Genomic DNA, 18,049 nt, shown 5'->3' on the forward strand with positions numbered 1-18,049 from the left:
AGGAGGCAAGAGTATACACCCGAGAAGAGACAGTCTCTTCAGTAAGCAGCGCTGGAAAAACTGGACAGCTACACATAAAAGGATGAAGTAAGAACACTCCCTAACACCGTTCACAAAAATAAACTGGAAATGGGTCAAAGACTTAAATGTAATAAGGCCAAACCCTATAAAAGTCTTAGAAGAAAAGATAGGACACGGACATAAATTGCAGCAAGATCTGCTTGAATCCATCTTCTAAAGAAAATAAATGAATGGTACCTAACTAATTAAACTCAAAAACTTCTACACAGCAAAGGAAACCATAAACAAAATGAAAAGACAACCCACAGAATGGGAGAAAATATTTGCAAATGTGGCAACCAACAAGTGAATAACTTCCAAAATATACAAACAGCTCATGCAGTTGTATGTCAAAAAAAAAAAAAAAAAACCCAATCAAAAAGTGGGCAGAGGATATAAACAGACATTTTTCCAAAGAAGACACACAGATGGCCAAAAAGCACATTTAAAGGTGCTCAACACTGCTAATTATCAGAGAAATGCAAAACTAAACTACAGTGGGGTATCACTTCACAAGGGTCAGAATGGCCATCATTAGAATAAGTCGTCAAACAATAAGTGGGGGAAAGGGAACCCTCCTACTGTTTATGGGAATGTAAACTGGTACTGCCACCACAGAGAACGGGATGGAGGTTCCTACTATATGACCCAGCAGTCCCACTCCTGGGTGGGCATGTATCCCGAGAAAACTGTAATACAGAAGGATACATGCACCCCTATGTTCATAGCAGCAGTACTTAAAATAGCCAGGCAACCTAAGTGTCCACTGACAGAGGAATGGATAAAGAGAATGTGGTAGATACAGACAATGGACTTTTATTACTCAGCTCTTTAATAGAATAAAAATGCCATTTGCAGAAATATGGATGGACTTAAGAGACTGCCATACTAAGCAAAATAAGAAAGACAAGTATATGATATCGCACATGCAGAATCTTAAAAAAAAATGGTACAAATGAACTTACGTACAAAACAAAGAGTCACAGGTGCAGAAAACAATATTATGGTTACCAAGGGGAAAGTGGGTGAGAAGGATACACTGGGAGGTTGGGACCATATAAAAAATAGATAACTATTACAAAGAAGGACCTACTGTATAGCACAGGGAATCCTACTCAGTACTCTGCAATGACCTCTATGGGGGAAGAATCTAAAAAAGAGTGGATATGTGTACGACTTATTCATTTTGCTGTATACCTGAAACTAACACAATGTAAATCAATTATATTCCAATAAAAAAATAATTTTAATAATGAAATAATGCCATTCACAGCACAATGAACGGACCTAGAGATTATCATACTAAGTGAAGTCAATCAGAGACAAACATCATCATTCATGTGGAATCTAATTTAAAAAAAAAAGAACTTATTTATAAAACAGAAAGATTGACAGATATCAAAACCAAACTAATGGTTCCCAAAAGGGGAACACAGGATGAAGGGATACATCACATACACTAGTATATGTAAGACACATAACCAGCAAGGCCCTACTGTATAGCACAGGGAAGTCTACTCAATATTCCATGATAATCTATATGAGAAAACAATGTAAAAAGAATATGTGGATAACTGAATCACCTCGTTCTACACCTGAAACAAACACAATATTGTAAATCAACTATACTCCAAAAATAGAATCCAATGACTTCAACTGTAATCCTAATTTATTCATTAATACTGTAACTCTGGATGAACTCTTTATCTTCTGTGAATATCAGGTTTCCTACTTGTAAAATGATTAAAGATGATACTCTCTCCTAACCATATTACAGGGCTACTTTCTAGTGAGATGAAAATGCTAGGGTATCTTTTTTATTCTGGCCGAGCTGTATGGCATGTGGAATCGTAATTCCCCAAGCAGAGATGCATCCCATGACCCCTGGCACTGGAAGAGTGGAGTCTTAACCACTGGACCACCAGGGAAGTCCCAATGGGGCATTTTCTTACTTTACCAAAACAAAGGCACAAGGTTATCTGCAAACTCTAAAGTGCTCTTAGTATATCCTATCTTGGTTTGTATCAATCAGAAGCATTTTGGAAACAGAATGAGAATCACACTAGATTGCTAGGAGCAGGAGGAATAGAAGGTCATGGCCTAACAGATTCGGAGTGAGGCAGGTTTAAATACATTCTAATTGAAAATAATAAAACATAAAATGCGTAGCTTATTTGCATCCAATATGTTTAAGGCGAGAACATGTGATTGGATCTTAAATGGTTAAGTTTTCACTCATTTACTGAAAAATTCACTTATGTGGAACTAACTCCAGTGATACCACATGAGTTACTGCAATATCTATATTCACATGACTAAACAACTAGTTTAGGTAAGAGTATCTTAAAAAAGAAACTAAAATCCACAGGTCTGTTTAAGCAAGCCTGCTCCGCCTGAGGAGGCTGTGGCCCACAGCCCATCAGTTCACTTCCCGCTCCTTTCTGCAACACCAGGTTTTGTGGCACAAACTTGGATTTTACCGTGGTGCCAAGTAATTTCCTACCTAACACAACATGTTATCCTAGACTTTATAGGCATCCTAGGCCTATTTACAACAACACGTTTATATTTTTACATGGTACATTCATAATGCCATGCAGATTCTAAGAAAGACAAATCTGTTTTTCTTCCAAAAGTCAATTATTTAGTTTGAAGCAAAAGAATCTGGATTTCCAGTAAGTAACCCTCATCACTCACATGAAACGGGCTGGATGAGTTACCAGCTGGAATCAAGATTACCAGGAAAAATATCAACAACCTCAGGGAAGTGGATGATACCACTCTAATGGCAGAAAGTGAAGAGGAACTAAAGAGCCTCTTGGTGAGCGTGAAGGAGAAGAGTGAAAAAGCTGGCTTAAGACTCAATATTTAAAAAAAAAAAAAAGACTCAATATAAAAAAAAGTAAGATCATGGCATCCAGTCCCATCATTTCATGGTAAATAGAAGGGGAAAACACAGAAACAGTGACAGGACAGATTTCCTCTTCTTGGGCTCTTCTGACTCTCGCGACCCCATGGATTGTAGCCCACTAGGCTCCTCTGTCCATTACATTTGCCAGGCAAGAATACTGCAGTGGGTTACCATTTCCTTCTCCAGGGGAATATTCCTGACTCAGGGATCGAACTTGGGTCTTCTGTGTTGCAGGTGGATTCTTTACCGACTGAGCTACAAGGGAAGCTCTTTTTTGCCTACATAGTTAAATTTTTATGAACACAAGTAGGGAAGACGACGTGTTATGAGAAAGAAATTAAAATTCATCAGCTATAATAAATTTGAAGCCATTCATTCTATTTATCTTTGTCACAATGACCTTAATATTAACAACAGTTAACAGTCCATTTGTTCTCATCTCCACACTGATCCAGGAAACAAAGCTACTGAATTGTATTTTAACAGCAACCCGATGCCTCTTACATTTCCACAAAAGCAGCTCAGTGTACTTTTCCTACAGACTTAAAACAAACAAGCTGTTTCCTTTCCAGGAAGCTACAAATGTCATCCCTTAGCTTACCCAGTAACTGCAGTGACAAACTTGTTTGCTGTATCCAGGATACCCATCTACCTATTTCACAAGTCTGTCCTCCTGTTAAGTTTTTTGTGAACACTGTCCAGTAAGTGAGCACACAATGCAGCATGTCTGTGTTTATGAAAGCCTTACTGACTCTCTGGTTCTAAACACTTGAGGGAACATTCAGACACACGTGCGTACTTGAGATCTGGGGGGAAAGCGGCTCTGGATACACGGTCATTTGCTTCAGGGCAAGGATGAGACACAGCCCATATAAAAACCCCCTCTACTGGTTTCTATTACACCACTCTCTATTTCTCTTAGATGCAAATTAGGGAGTAAGAGTTCAACTGAGTACATATATCTAAAGTCTCTTCTGAAGTTCACTGAAACCTCTATAAAAAAGAGCAAATATGTACAACTTTTAATCCTCTGCTAGGTGCATGAGAACTTATGTTACAGTAATAAATAAATTGTAAGCATTCTAACATCAGATAAAGGCTCACATTTTATAAGGTAAATGGGACAAATACATTTGCAAAGGCAACTAACTGAACTTAAGAGAACAAAAAGGAGATTAAATATTACTAAAAAGCTGCCCTCAAAGTTGCTGGGTGGGGGTGGGTGGGTGGGACGGGGGGAATGGTGGCATGAGAATCCATGAGATAGTAATTTCCTTTCTGAACTCAAATCCTTTAAAAATTTTAAAGCGGTTTTTCAGAAGAAATGTACCTACAAAGAGTTTAGTACAAACAGAAAAACACATGGCTTGACAAACTAAAGATTTTTTCACTTTCATTTCCTTCTCTTCCATGCTCACAAAAGTATGTGTATTAAATGTCTGTGACTCAGTGGGCACAGGGCAGTCATTAAGAACCTACGCACTTGCCGGACGCACACATGACACACCCCCAGGACCCACCCCCTTGTTCCACCCTTGTACTTACAGAGTTCATCCCACTGAACAGGTCACCTGACCCCACGTGAGCCGTGTGCACGAAGTTTGTGGGCTCTCCAATCATACTTCGGTCAATCCGCCGGCGCCTTTTCTAAAATATAAGGAATAATGTTCAGAAAATGGTCTTGTTAACAAAAAACTTATTCTGGTAGATTTATACATTATACACAAATGACTCTTCTATGAAAAATGCTTTTGCCCAGGACAAGAAAATACCTAAATCTTGGTATCACCACAACCATCTCCTACGATGAACTCCCTCAGAGAAATATATGCAAGAAAAACAAAAAAAATTGGTAAAGTAAAATAATATTTAGAATTTAAAATAGATTATTTGATCGAACTTTGGCCATCCATATATTTGTATAATAACCGTTTAAGTCTTATTCTTAAAAAAGAAATATGTAAAAGTATCATCTGTAACCATTGTTCATAATAAAGAAGACAGTATGGCGTAAGTACTGAATTCTGAGTTCAAACAGAACATTCTACGTCTCATCATTAAACACTGATGCTATTTGATGGTTATTACTTAGATGACAGCCAACTGCCCTTTCCTGCTGGAGTCAATCTGTCAACTAGTGGTACAGGGGAGGTTTGGTTCCAGTCCAGTCACTGATTTCTGGTCTCTTCTGGCTGAAAGTTACAAACAGTCACCCGAGCTGTGCTTACCGCCTCCCCCTCATTTCTGACACCCACACCCCAGCAGCTTCTCAGCTACAGGTTGCAGCGGCCCTTGCTCCACCAATATGCCCTCCACAGCACTAGGGACACTTCCTTACTCTGCTGCTGTGTTCAACTGAACCATCCAAGATTTTTCAAGAGATGAAGGTTATTTTAAATCAGACCCAAGTTTTCCATCACTCCTTAGATTCTGTGATCGACTGAAAGAGGCCACGGGCACAGCTGGCTTAGTGTCCTAATGCCAACTCTGTGTAGCCCCATCTTCTTCCCTTTCAACAGAATACTTCTCCTGAAAACGCCACCCGCATCAAAACTAACGCAGGTTACAAACTTGTGGAACTAGGTCAGGTTGCCTTTGAACATGGTATTTTATGTCTCCGGCCCCTGAAATGTTTCTTTGCATATGATAAATCCTAAAAACTTACCCAAGTGACAGCTCTTCAGGGCTAGACTGTGATTGTCTATAAAACCACAAAAGTGGCGTGTTCATACATTAATTTTAGAGCTAAAATAGATATTATTTTACTGTCCTCTACCTTTTATTGCCACAGAACCCCAAAAGAAGTCTCAGAGTTCAATAGTGACTCTGGACCATCTCCAGGTTCATTGGTTTTCTCTTCCAGTATTCTGTATGGCTATGGGGATCCCTCTCTAGCTGAACACAAATTTTGCTACAGTGTACAAAAAGTTTCTTGTATTATTTCTTTGATATTTCTCCTTATGTTCTTTGTTTGCTATTTCTAGAGCTTCTGTTATGTGGACATCCGAACTTGCTTGTGTGTCTGAGAAGCGTGGGGGTGAGGAGGAGGGAGAGAGTGTGTGTGTAATTTTCCTAGTTTCATCCATTATTTGTTTCCTTTGTATAGTTTCATTGTATAAAAAAAACTCACTTCATCCTCTATAGGAATCCACATTGCGTTCTTGTAGGCCAAACAGTAAATATTTTAAGCCTGCAGGCCACACAGTCTGCCAAAGCTTTGAGCCCACTCTATTATCACAGTAGGTAAGGAGCTACAGACAAGCAGAGAGCAGGTGAGAATAGCAGTGTTCGATTTAACTGTTAAGCAAAAAAAGGGTGGCTTGTAAGTTCTGGTTTAGTGACCTTAGCCCTAGATTGGAAATTTTTTTCAGTGGTAGATACATTATTATTTTTTCCATTATAATTTTGTGGGGAAGCTCTCTGTTTGCAGTTATTTTCTAATCTGAGACTTTCTATTACATGATTTCTCTTTTTCTCTCAAAAATACCTGACTGAATAAATTATCATCTGCAACAAGAGGTGTTAAAAGTCTCTAACAACCTCAGAGCCAACTCACTAGAAAAGAACGTGATGCTAGAAAGATGGAGGGCAAGAGGAGAAGGATGTGACAGAGGGTGAGATGGTTGGATGACATCATCAACTCAATGGACATTAGTCTGATCAAAGGAGATAGTAACAGGGAAGCCTGATATGCTGCAGTCCCCAGGATTGCCAAGAGTCAGACACGACTGAACAACTGTAACAGCTAGAAGTAAAATATTCATTCCTTTACTTCCCCAAATTTAATTACTTCAAGCCCCTTTTTAAAGGGTTAAGATTCAATCCATCCCTGGGGCCCTGTCCCCTAGGGCTATACAAAGACTTCAGGTTAAAAGGCTTGTCAGCAAGCCAAATAAGAGTCTAGATCCTTTGTCTATGTTCTTCAATCTTCTATTTCTTAGCAAAACATACCAACTTTCTGCTATCTTTACACAGTGCTACTTAAGGAACCTCACAGACTCCCTGCCCCTGACCACAGATGTGTCGCCTACAGCCATCCTTCAATGTGGGCAGCCAAGTGCCACCAACGCAGTCTCTTCCACCCTGTTTCCCATGTTCCCCCTAGACTGAGTCTGTCTATCTCTGTTCACCAAATTGAACAAAGTTCCCTTCATACTATTCTCATCTGAGATGTTACAGTACAAGTGCCTACATGATCCTTGAGAAGCAGTGCTACCTTCTCTTTTCTAGGATTAAGGAAGGGAAGAGACAATGCAAATAACTAGTTTTGTGCCTATTTTTTTCTCAATAATATACTGCTACATTTCCATTAAACTTGTCTTATTAGAAAGCTATGTTTCTCCAAGCACATCCAAATGCATCTGCACCAGAACAGGACACGAATTTTCTTGACATCTGATCGGGACAAACAGCTGGGGTTTCTTCCCCAGGATGCCCCTTGACTGACAGATAAAGGAGGAGGCTGCCAGGTTCTTGGCACACTCCAGACATAAGCAGAAAAGGGGAGATGTCTACAGATGAAGACAACGGTCAGCAGTTATATTCCCTGGACTCACGGCGTCTATAAGGACTGCGGGCTTTGTGCAGACCAGCCTGAAGGGGCCACAGCTCCCAAGTTCAGAGGGTGCCGCCCGGCTCAGCTAGAGGGCCCCCTAAAGCAAGCAATGGACTGGCCCATTTCAGAGAGTAAGATCCAGTAACACTTCCATATCGTTCTTGCCCCATGAATACACGAGACTTCTAATAGTTCTGAATCCACATCATCTCCTTCAGAAGGGTGTGTCTGGGGCTTAGCAGGTGGCTACACCAGGCCCATGAATCTACATTACGTGAGTTATTCCAACAGTTGAATTATTGCAGGAAGATGCAGGGAGAAAGGAGTCACCATGGTGCGCTGAGACCACCAGCTCTCTCACCCAGAAATGTTTCCTGAAAGATTAATGAACGGATGTGCTTGTAGATCGATATGCTTCTGAAGTAGGTGTAGTAATATGCACTCAAAAACAATAACACAACGAGCATGCTGAATGAGAGAGGATGCTCAAGAGGAGACAGCTGTACTGACTCAAAGGACAGGAAGACATCAACATGCTTGTATCATAGCAATTATGTTGGGTGACTAATTTATAATCTGAAAATAATGACTACTTTTCAACTTGAACTTTATGGAGCTGGGCATCACACTTTTTCTTTAGACTTTACTTCATGACATCTAGTCTAACCTTGATTTTAGGGTAAAAAAGCAGAAGTTTCAATCCTCCCTTCTTTAAGGCTAGAAGGAGCACAGCTTGTTAAGCAGGGGAATGACATGATCAAAAGGGTTCCAAAAGGCTACCATGATAGCTACAATGGAAGGCAGGGTGGAGGGCACCAAAAGGAAAGTTATTATAATGATGTTGGTTAAAGGAGTTTACTTAATTTCAACTAACAATAGCAGAAATGGAAAGTGCAGATTGAAGCTAAAATCAAAACCATTTGGTTGTTGACTGGATTTAAGAACTAGTGAAAGGTAAAAGTTATGAAAGATGTACAGATTTCAGATCTGAATACAGGGTATATGACTTACTGGATTAGATAATACTGGGGGAAGAGTCTTGCTGGAAGAATCATACTGGAAGAAGATGAAAGATTGTGTTTAAGCACACTAAATTTGAGACTTCCCCAGTGGTCCAGTGGCTAAGACTCCACACTCCCAATGCAGGGGGCCTGGGCTCCATCCCTGGTCGGGGAACTAGATTCCACAAGCCACAGCTAAGAGTCCCCATGACACAATTAAAAATCGCGCACAGTGCAATGAAGACGGTCAATCCCGCGTGCCACAACTAAGACCCGGCAGCCAAACAAATAAATGGGGGAAAAAAAAGTCACACCGAATCTGAGATATCTATGAGAGATTCAAGTGAGGCCTCTCAAATGATACTCAGCATGCCTCACATTCAAGTGAACTGAATACACAGATACAGGATTCTGAAAAGGGCTAAACTAGAGATGAGAAACTAGAATCACCAGAATGAAGCGGTCTGAGTTAATGAGACTTCCTAGGAAGAAAAGTGCAGAGAAAAACACTCTTTATAAGGCTGGATGAGGAAAATAAGCCATTAAAGGAAGCCAAAAAGGAACAGTCTAGGAGTCAGGAGGAAAGTCAGATGTGGGTTCTCCAAGTGTTAAGAGGGGGATTAGGTGACATGCTGCAAAGCCGGTGGGAGGTCAGGTGAAGAGAAGCATGTCCCCTGGACTCAGCACCTACTCAGCACGTTGGTGATCCTGCGCCCGCCGTGATGGGAGCACCAGACATCAGGGGAGTGGCGGGCTTCCAGGAGATGGGGAAGTGAGAACTCGGCACAGGGGACGGGACAGGGTCTGGCCTCTGAACGGGGAGGACACAGCTCAGCTCAAGGGAGAAAAGGAAACCAGCACAGACTGGATTTTTTTCCTTCACGATGAGAAAGACTTGCTTATGCTTAATTTCTGATGTGACAGATCAGAAAAGAAATAGAAGGTAAAGAAAAATGAAGGGTTATCAATATTCTAAGTCCTCCAGAGGAGGTAGGAAGGACGGGATCCAGACCCGGGCTGAGGTAGTCTTCAGACTTCTGTTACTGCTTTCTGAGTCAGAAACCTAGATTCTGAGCATAACTAAGTGTTTTAAGACACAAAACTGAAATATTTTTCAGGCACAAGTCAGACACGTGAAGAACAGCCCACTTTTCTGGTGTGCCGTACCGAGAGCACGGGGTAGAGACAAGAATTAAATCGTGGGCGAACAGGGGAATTCCAGAGTCAGGCCTCTGCGAAGCAAAACAGGAAACGGTGCACTTCACTCAGTACCTGTTAGCTGCTGTCAGTGGCAGAGTCACAGTTTTTCCTGGAAACATACTTTGTTCTTCTTTATTCCTTATGGGGAACTTTACTAAAACTGTCAACCTTCTGAATAATTCCTGCCACCCTTAAAATATTAACTGTTATTCTGCATAAGGCCAAGGGCCGAAGGTTAAAAAAAGTGAGTAGTTATATTACCCTGAAGGATCAGGGAAAATGTCTCTTCCCATTTAATGTGTGTTAACTATGCTTCATTAAAACTTTTGAGGGCTTCGCTCATGGCTCAGTTGATAAAAGAATCTGCTTTCAATGCAGGAGACCTGGGTTTGATCTCTAGGTTGGAAAGATCCCCTGGAGAAAGGAATGGCAACCCACTCCAGTATTCTCTCTCCTGGAGAATCCCACGGACAGAGCGGCCTGGCGGGCTACAGTCCATGGGGTCACAAGAGTCAGACACGACTTAGTGACTAACCCACCACCAACAACAACGTTATTTAAATCTTAGAGACTAAATCTTACACACTAAACACTTGTTCAATGAAGTGTCATATCCAGAATTTGCTTTTATTTATCCAGAGGGGGTGGGGGTTCATAGGTGAAACAAGATTCCCCCATCAGTAACAACTGAGGCTGGATATCACACACATGGGTGGGGGGGAGGTGCTCTTCTTTCCCTTGCTAGTTTTTAAAAAGATATGCTAATTCATTTTGTTTCCTCCTAGTCTACAACTTTACATACAAACTTATGCACTGAGTACTAGCAAAAATGGTATGTCACAAATACGAATAATAAACGTTTACTTTCTATCTGATTTTCATTAGAACATAATCTTATCTGCATTCTTTCTGAGGTCTTATAATTCTAAAATTCACTATGCACTTCCTGTCTTCTTCCCCTGACTCTAAGAGATATATATATATTTAGGAGATATATTTGAAGTTTTTAAAAAAACATACTGCAGAGCTACCACATCAACATATGGCGAGCTGCAGCACCCATCTAGTTTAAAACCCTGCTATCTACATGCATCATTCATGCACTCCCATCACATGTTCCTTCTTTGAAAATAAAAATTACTAGGCCAGTGCAAAAGTAAAAATCTGGAATATGAAATTCAGACAAAGGATCATGCTGAGATTGTTTCCAAAAGGTCTCTCCTCTCTGGTTTCCCACTCGCCTCTGACTGCCCGCTCCATCCCTCTGCTCCTATGTACCTTGTGTATGGTGGCCTTCTCCAGGATGTCCTAGGGTCCCGTTTTCCCTCCTCTCCCATGTCTTCACCTTATTAACTCTATGCTGATGACTCGTGAGTCTACTTTCTCTTCTCTGAGCATGAGACACACATTCAACTGCTTACTGGACACATCTGTGTGAATGTTGACAGGATACTCAAATTTCCTATGTTCACAAAGTATAACCTGTTAGTCACTCAGTCATGTCTGACTCTTTGTGACGAATGGACTGTAGCCCACCAGGCTTCTCTGTCCATGGGATTCTCCAGGCAAGAATACTGCAGTGGGTTGCCATGCCCTCCTCCAGATCTGTCCAAGAATCGAACCTGGGTCTCCTGCATTAGCAGGCAGATTCTTTGCAGTCTGAGTGACCAAGCAATCCCGCTCTGTGATGGCAGGTTAGTCACCAGGTCGTGTCCAATTCTGTGACACCATGGACTGGAGCCCGCGAGGCTCCTGTGTCTGTGGGATTCCCCAGGCAAGAACACTGGAGTGGGCCGCCATCTCCTCCTCCCATGCCCACAAGTGAACGTGTAACCTTACTTCTGTAGCCTAGTCCTCCTCTCCATGCCCCACCTGGGTGATCAACGCTCCTAACAGTACTTCAGGCCAGAGCTGAGGGCTCTCCCTCGCTCCTCCACAGTATCACATCACGGCACATCCTGTGGATTCGATTCTATCCTACTCTTACTCTCTCCATCCCCACGGCATTGCCTCAGCCTTACTTCAGCCCCCACCGCCTTCCACCTACATCACTGTAGCTGCCTCCTAACTAATTTGGTAGGAGCTTCACAGCCTTCCTTCCCTGCCTGATACTCTTTGCCCTGTATTTAGATCTGCCTTTCCAAAGTACAAAACTGATGTTACTCACCACTTTAAAATCCCTCAATGGCTTCCCCAAACTTCCAGGCTAAATTCAAAATCTCAAAGCCTATGAAATCCTGTTTCTCTCTCCAGCCTCATCTTTTAATGTTTTCTTGCATTCTAAGCTTCAATCTGCTACTCGAAGTTCCTTAAATATGCTATGATTACTTCTCTGCCCTCGACCTGAAGGATCCCGCCTGCTGCTCCTTGGCTAACTCGGGCCCCTCTTCTCTGTACCCTTGCTCTGAGGTCCCATCCTCCTCCTTTCCGTACCCACTGAACCTTGTGTTCACCTTCACCAAAGTAAAATTTACATCTCACACCAAATTTAAAACGTCCATTGGATGGCACACGTGCTCCTCAGGAGCGGGCACATAAAACGTCAGCCCGCCAAGGGCCGGGGCCACACACAGCACAGAGCAGCTCACCAACACACGTTTCCTGAATGAATACTCTTATGAATATATAAACATCACAGTCACACGGTTTTTTGGGCCTAACTTGTTAAACATTTTTGGAGTAATATAAATGTTCCACCTCCCTCACATTTCTATGTGCATGTGTGCGTGGTAAGTCGCTTTCTTGGTTGTGTCCAATTCTTTGCAACCCCACAAACTGTAGCCTGCCAGGCTCCTCTGTCCATGGATTCTCCAGACAAGAATACTGGAGTGGGTTGCCATGCCCTCCTCCAGGGGATCTTCCCGACTCAGGGATCGGACCTGCTTCTCTCATAGCTCCTGCATTGTTGGCAGGTGGATTCTTTACCATTAGCACCACCTGGGAAGCCCATATTGATCAAATATAGCTTCTGGGAAGTGATTACTTAATCACTTAAAAGTCCCTCTAAGACTTTTCTCCTGACAGCTTCGTGCACAAACACACGCCACTGAGGCGCAGTGTAGGCCAGGCTCCAGAGGCGACAGGAGGCCTGAGGGAAAAGCATGGGGTGGAAGAGCCTCAGGTCCTTCAAGAAAGGCACGTGAAACGTGAAGGAGGAACGCAAGAGCCCGCCATCTGGAGCAGGGGAAAAAGGCTCGTACTTTCAGGCTGTAAGAGAGCAATCACTTACGCCAATGTGGACTAAGTATTTGGAAGGCTAAAAGACAAAGATATACTACTGACTTAACTTTATGACCTGGAGAGAGAAAGCTGAGAGAGAAGTATAACCAAATCCCCCACCTGTGAATATATCAAGTAACCCATGATTCCCAGACTGTGTCGAGCAGTCGGCAAACATCCAGGGACCCCATGGGATATCTTCAATGTGAGGGAAGCACAATGATACTTAATATACGTACAACGCTGTGTGAACTAACCCAAGATAACTCAGAATTCCAATCTTAGAGCACACACTCTTTACAATGACATCTATTTGCAAAGCACAGTTGTTCAGCAGCTGCTGCGCAAGAAGTCCAGTACCGTACAGAAGCAGGTACGGAACCGGAGAAGACGCTGGTGGTGGTCAGTCTGATCCCAGAGTTTGAAGAGCTGTATAAAGCCGCACAGGCACACGTAAGTAATCATGGTTATTTGGGAAGGAAATAAAACATTTATTTTCTTCCTATGTACGTGTGTAACTTTTTCAAATGACAGCTCAGTTTTTAGAACATAAATACTACGTTGTTTAGACCAAACCTAATAAATAAATCTGTGAGGTATTTCTCTTGGCCTGAGAACACCATGAGAAAATTACTGAAGTGTTAAGGGAAACAAAAACAAAAGTTTGGGAGCCTCTGAAATAAGCTAAGTTAATCTTTTGAAATATCGGCAGTGTCGCTAGGCACTGGGCATTTCTAAAACAAACAGTGACTTTTCCTATGATGCCACTGACAGTGCGTGACCCCCTAAGTACACGAGCTGCTTTCCAACTGCAGCCTATTATCCATCCAGTTTATACGACAGGGGGAGAATATGACCAACAAAAGCTACACAGAAACTGTAATACAAAAATAGGTTTGATTTTTTTACAGTAAAGGAAAATGATTCTACTAGTGGGTCTCACACAAAAATGAAAGCAACAGTTATGACTGTAACATCAACAAACTACGTGAAACGCCCTCTCCCAAACCCCTTCTGCGTGGCACTGCCTATTCACTGCCTAAGACTGGGCTCAAACGTGACCTTCTGAGACGAGGCTGCTGCGAGTTCCTTGGTCTAAGCATTTAGAACACAAGGCTCATTATTTCGATTTTAACACTTAAAAATACTGCCTTATAATTTATCTGCCCACAGCTGGACTTTCCTACCATGCTAAGAGTTCTTCTTTGACCACAGCTGTGTCTGACACATTGGACAATGGCTGCTGAATAAAAGGATTTTCAAGAAACAATGTCAGCTCAGTTCTCTAAAAACTGTTTGTCTTATCCAGTAGTATGACCAAATATTTCTCAAGGACCTACCACATAGGGAAGATGTTTAAAAAAAAAAAAAAAAGATGAAAATTCTAGTGGATTTCCTATTTCCGCACAAGAAAATGAATTATCTGTTTTATTGGGTTTTTCTCTTTTGCGTCACAATAATGCCATCTCCCAAAGAGCAGTTGCACTGTCATTACTGTTTCAGCTTTTACACCGGCTGTTCATAGGAAGCAAGCTTTCCTGTGCATCAGAATCCCTGTGGGGGTTTGTTAGAACACAGGCTGCTGACCTCTCCTTGCAGAATTTCAGATTCACCAAGTTTGCGGCAGGTCCAGGAATGTTCAAGGCTAACAGTGATACTGATGGCTCAATGGTTGAGAAATACTGACTCTGAAGATTTACAGCTGAATATTTCAAAACAATGGGCAATTCTTAAGAGTATTACTATATGCCAGGCATATTTCTAAGCACTTTAAATACAGGAACTCATCTGATAATACCTTGAAAAGCACTATGCTATGTTTTAACACTCCCTTCAAATCCAAGAAACTCTGGCAAACTCTCACTTGGAATCTCTCGGCCAGGGCTCATGTTCCCACCTTACACTCACATTTGTTAACCTCTTGAGCTCTTATACACTATTTTAAAGTGTGTGTGTGTGTTTTTAAATTATTTGGAAAGCCATTAGGTTGAATGGTTTTTCTCATGAAAAACAACAACCTAGCCACTGAAGAATGTGTTTTACTCCACAGTTTTCATCAAAAAGAAGAGCCTATTCACTGCAGCAAACAAAGAAACACTTCTTAACCTGGAACTCCACAGGGCTCAGTGCACGGGCGTAGTCAGACATGCCTATCTCCCGAGTCTTTCCCGGGGAGAGGTCTATTTGCATATTTTAAAAGCTACTACCTGAGGATCAACCTTCTAATTTAGCACACACACAGACGGCCTGATGCTGCTCAGAAACGAGGTCAGTGGGCACCATCTCCACAGTTTTCCTCTTGCCTGTTCCAGGTCCCCCAGTGTCTCCCAGGGGACACACTTTTTGATTGCCTGGCTTTGGTGGCCAGCTGGGCTCCAGGTCGTGGGTCCCGGAACATGAAAGCGATCAACTAATTCTTTCCTAGCTATCACCGCAACGGCTCAGTGCCTAGGAAGCAGACAGAGATGCCGAGCTCCCAGCTTTTCCGTGAAAGGGGTCTACCTGTGTAGTTCAGAAGATGCTGCCTGAGGGTCTGACTTCCAGTCCGCCTGCATCCAGGTGACTGCAAGGTGCTGACTGAGATCCTCCCCTCTGACCACTGGTGGGTTTTGGCACACCCTCAACAACAAAGAATGTGGCTTTGGACAATCACTAGGTTTGAGAGCCAACCAAGAACTTGGACCAGGCTGATGACAACATTCAATTCCTGCACATGGCCAGTACATCACACCTGGAAGAGGCGGCTGCTTTATATAACGCACAGAAGAGACCAGAGTGTCCAGGAAGATGAAGAAACAGGTCCCAAACAAAAGAACAAAATAAAACCGAAAAACAGACCTTCATAAAATGGAGTTAAGTGATTTACCTGATAACGAGTTCAAAATGAAAGTCACAGAGATGCTGACTGACGTCAGGAGGGCAATACCGGAAAAGAGTGAGAATTTTAACAGCAACAGAAAATGTAAGTACCAAACAGAAATCACAAAGCTGAAAACACAATTACTAAGTTGAAAAATTCAACAGAAAGGTTCAACAAAAGACAAGCTCATGTGAAAGAAGGGATCAGCAAACTCAAAGACAGGGCAGTGGAATTTGACAGAAGGAGAAAAAAATAAAGAAAAAAAAAAAGTGAAGACAGAACAAGAGACAACATCCAGCAGACCAATACGTATGTTATATGGTGCCAGAAGAAGAAGTCAAAGGCAGAAAGCTTATTTGAAGAAAAATACTGGCTGAAAAATCTGCAACCTTGGTGAAAGAGACAGATATCCAGATGCAGGAAACCCACAGAGTTGCAAATAAATGAATAAAAAAAGACCCACACTGAGATACATTACAATTAAACTGCCAAACCTTAGAGACCTACAGATACGCACACAAGGAGCAAGAACCTTCCCCCAAAAAAATTTTTTAAAAAAGCAACTTGTTACATATAAAGTAATCCTCCATCCCTTATAGAAATGTTGGAGAATAATGTGGGAAGGTATGTTCTAGGTGCTAAAAGAAAAAAAAGCAAAAAACTGTTAACCAAGACTATTCTACCAGCAAGCCTGTCCTTCAGAAGTGGAAGAGATGAATTTTCCAGACAAGCAAAAGTTGCAGAAATTCATCATCACTGGAACAGACAAAAAGAAGTTACAGGGAGCTAAAGTTAAAGCTGAAACAAAAGGATGATAGCTACTAAGAGAAAAGCATATTAATGTGTAATTATCACTGATAAAGGTAAATGCACAATTAATGATGGTGGATAAACCAATAATTTATACTTACAAATACTTATAAATCTAGTATAAACATTAGAAGACAAAATTAATAAAAAGAACTAGAACTATAATTTCTTAAAACATTATGCAAGGTAAAAAAAATATAAATTATGACGTCAAAAACATAAAATGGGGAGAATAAAAATATTAAGCTTTAGGATGCATTCAATCTAAAGTTGTCACCTGCTTAAAACAGACTGATAAATGTAAGATGTCTTATATAAGCTTCATCATAACCACAAACCAAAAACAAAACCCTACAATGGATATACACAAGAGAGAGAGAATGAATCTATAGCATAGCACTATTAAAAAAAAAAAAATCAAATCACAAAGGAAGAGAAATAGAAGAAATGAGTTATAAAACAGCTAGAAAACAACAAAATGGTAATGCTAAATTCATGCCTATAATCACTTTAAATGTAAATGAACTAAACATTCCTGTCAAAAGACACAGGGTAGCTGAATAAAATAGAAACCACAGACTCAGCTATATACTAAGGACAAGAGAGAGCACTTCAGCTTTAAGGACACAGACTGAAAGTGAGAAGAGAAAAAGGTATTCTGTTCAAATAAAAACCAAAAGGAAGCAGGGATAGCTATGCTTATATCAAACAAAACAGGTAAGACTGTAGTAAGAGACAAAGAAGGTCATTAAAAGGAGTCAATCCAACAAGAGGATACTTGTAAATATTTATGCACCAAATATGGAAGCACCTAACATATATAAAGCTAATATTAACAGACCTGAAGGGAGAAAGAGCAATACAATAATAGTAGGAGACTTCAATAACCCACATTCAAATATAGACAGATAATCTAGGTAGAAAATCAACCAGGAAACACTGGGCTTAAATGACCCTTTAGATCTGACAGACTCACAGACATTTACAGAACACTTTCCAGAATACTTCATACAATAGTAATAGAATACTTATTCTTCTCAAGTACACATGGATCAATCTACAGGATAGATCATATGTTAAGTCACAGTTCAAGTATTAATAAAAAGACTGAGGTCATATCAGGCATTTTTATCTGACCATGAAAATATGAAATGAGAAATCAATTACAAGAAAAAAAAAGTGGAAAACTCACTTCACATACTACTGACTAACCAACAGGTCACAGAAAAAATTAAGAGAGAAATCAAGAGACTTAGCAGGTGGTGCCCGCCAATGCAGATGACACAGGCTGGATCCCGGTCCCAGAAGATCCCACACGGTGCAAGGTGACTAAACCGCTGCACCGCAACTACTGAGGCCCACACACCAAGAGCCTGTGCTCCACAAGAGAAGCCACCACGAGAAGTCTGCTCACCACCACCAGAAAAGGCCCA

The 18,049-nt window shown here is 41.3% G+C and overlaps 1 protein-coding gene across 6 annotated transcripts in view; it reads right to left on the reverse strand.

Annotated features, from left to right (window-relative positions):
* The window catches only part of CDC42SE2 (CDC42 small effector 2), a 108,235-nt gene that overhangs the window by 6,744 nt on the left and 83,442 nt on the right, over positions 1–18,049 (reverse strand). For all 6 annotated transcript variants that reach the window (XM_043912182.1, XM_043912179.1, XM_043912180.1 and 3 more), the window contains one exon: positions 4,517–4,618. In XM_043912182.1, coding sequence (XP_043768117.1) covers positions 4,517–4,618 — 102 coding nt within the window. The remainder of the gene's footprint in view (positions 1–4,516; positions 4,619–18,049) is intronic.

This window comes from Cervus elaphus, chromosome 9 (genome assembly GCF_910594005.1).
Source record: "Cervus elaphus chromosome 9, mCerEla1.1, whole genome shotgun sequence".
NCBI lineage: Eukaryota > Metazoa > Chordata > Mammalia > Artiodactyla > Cervidae > Cervus > Cervus elaphus.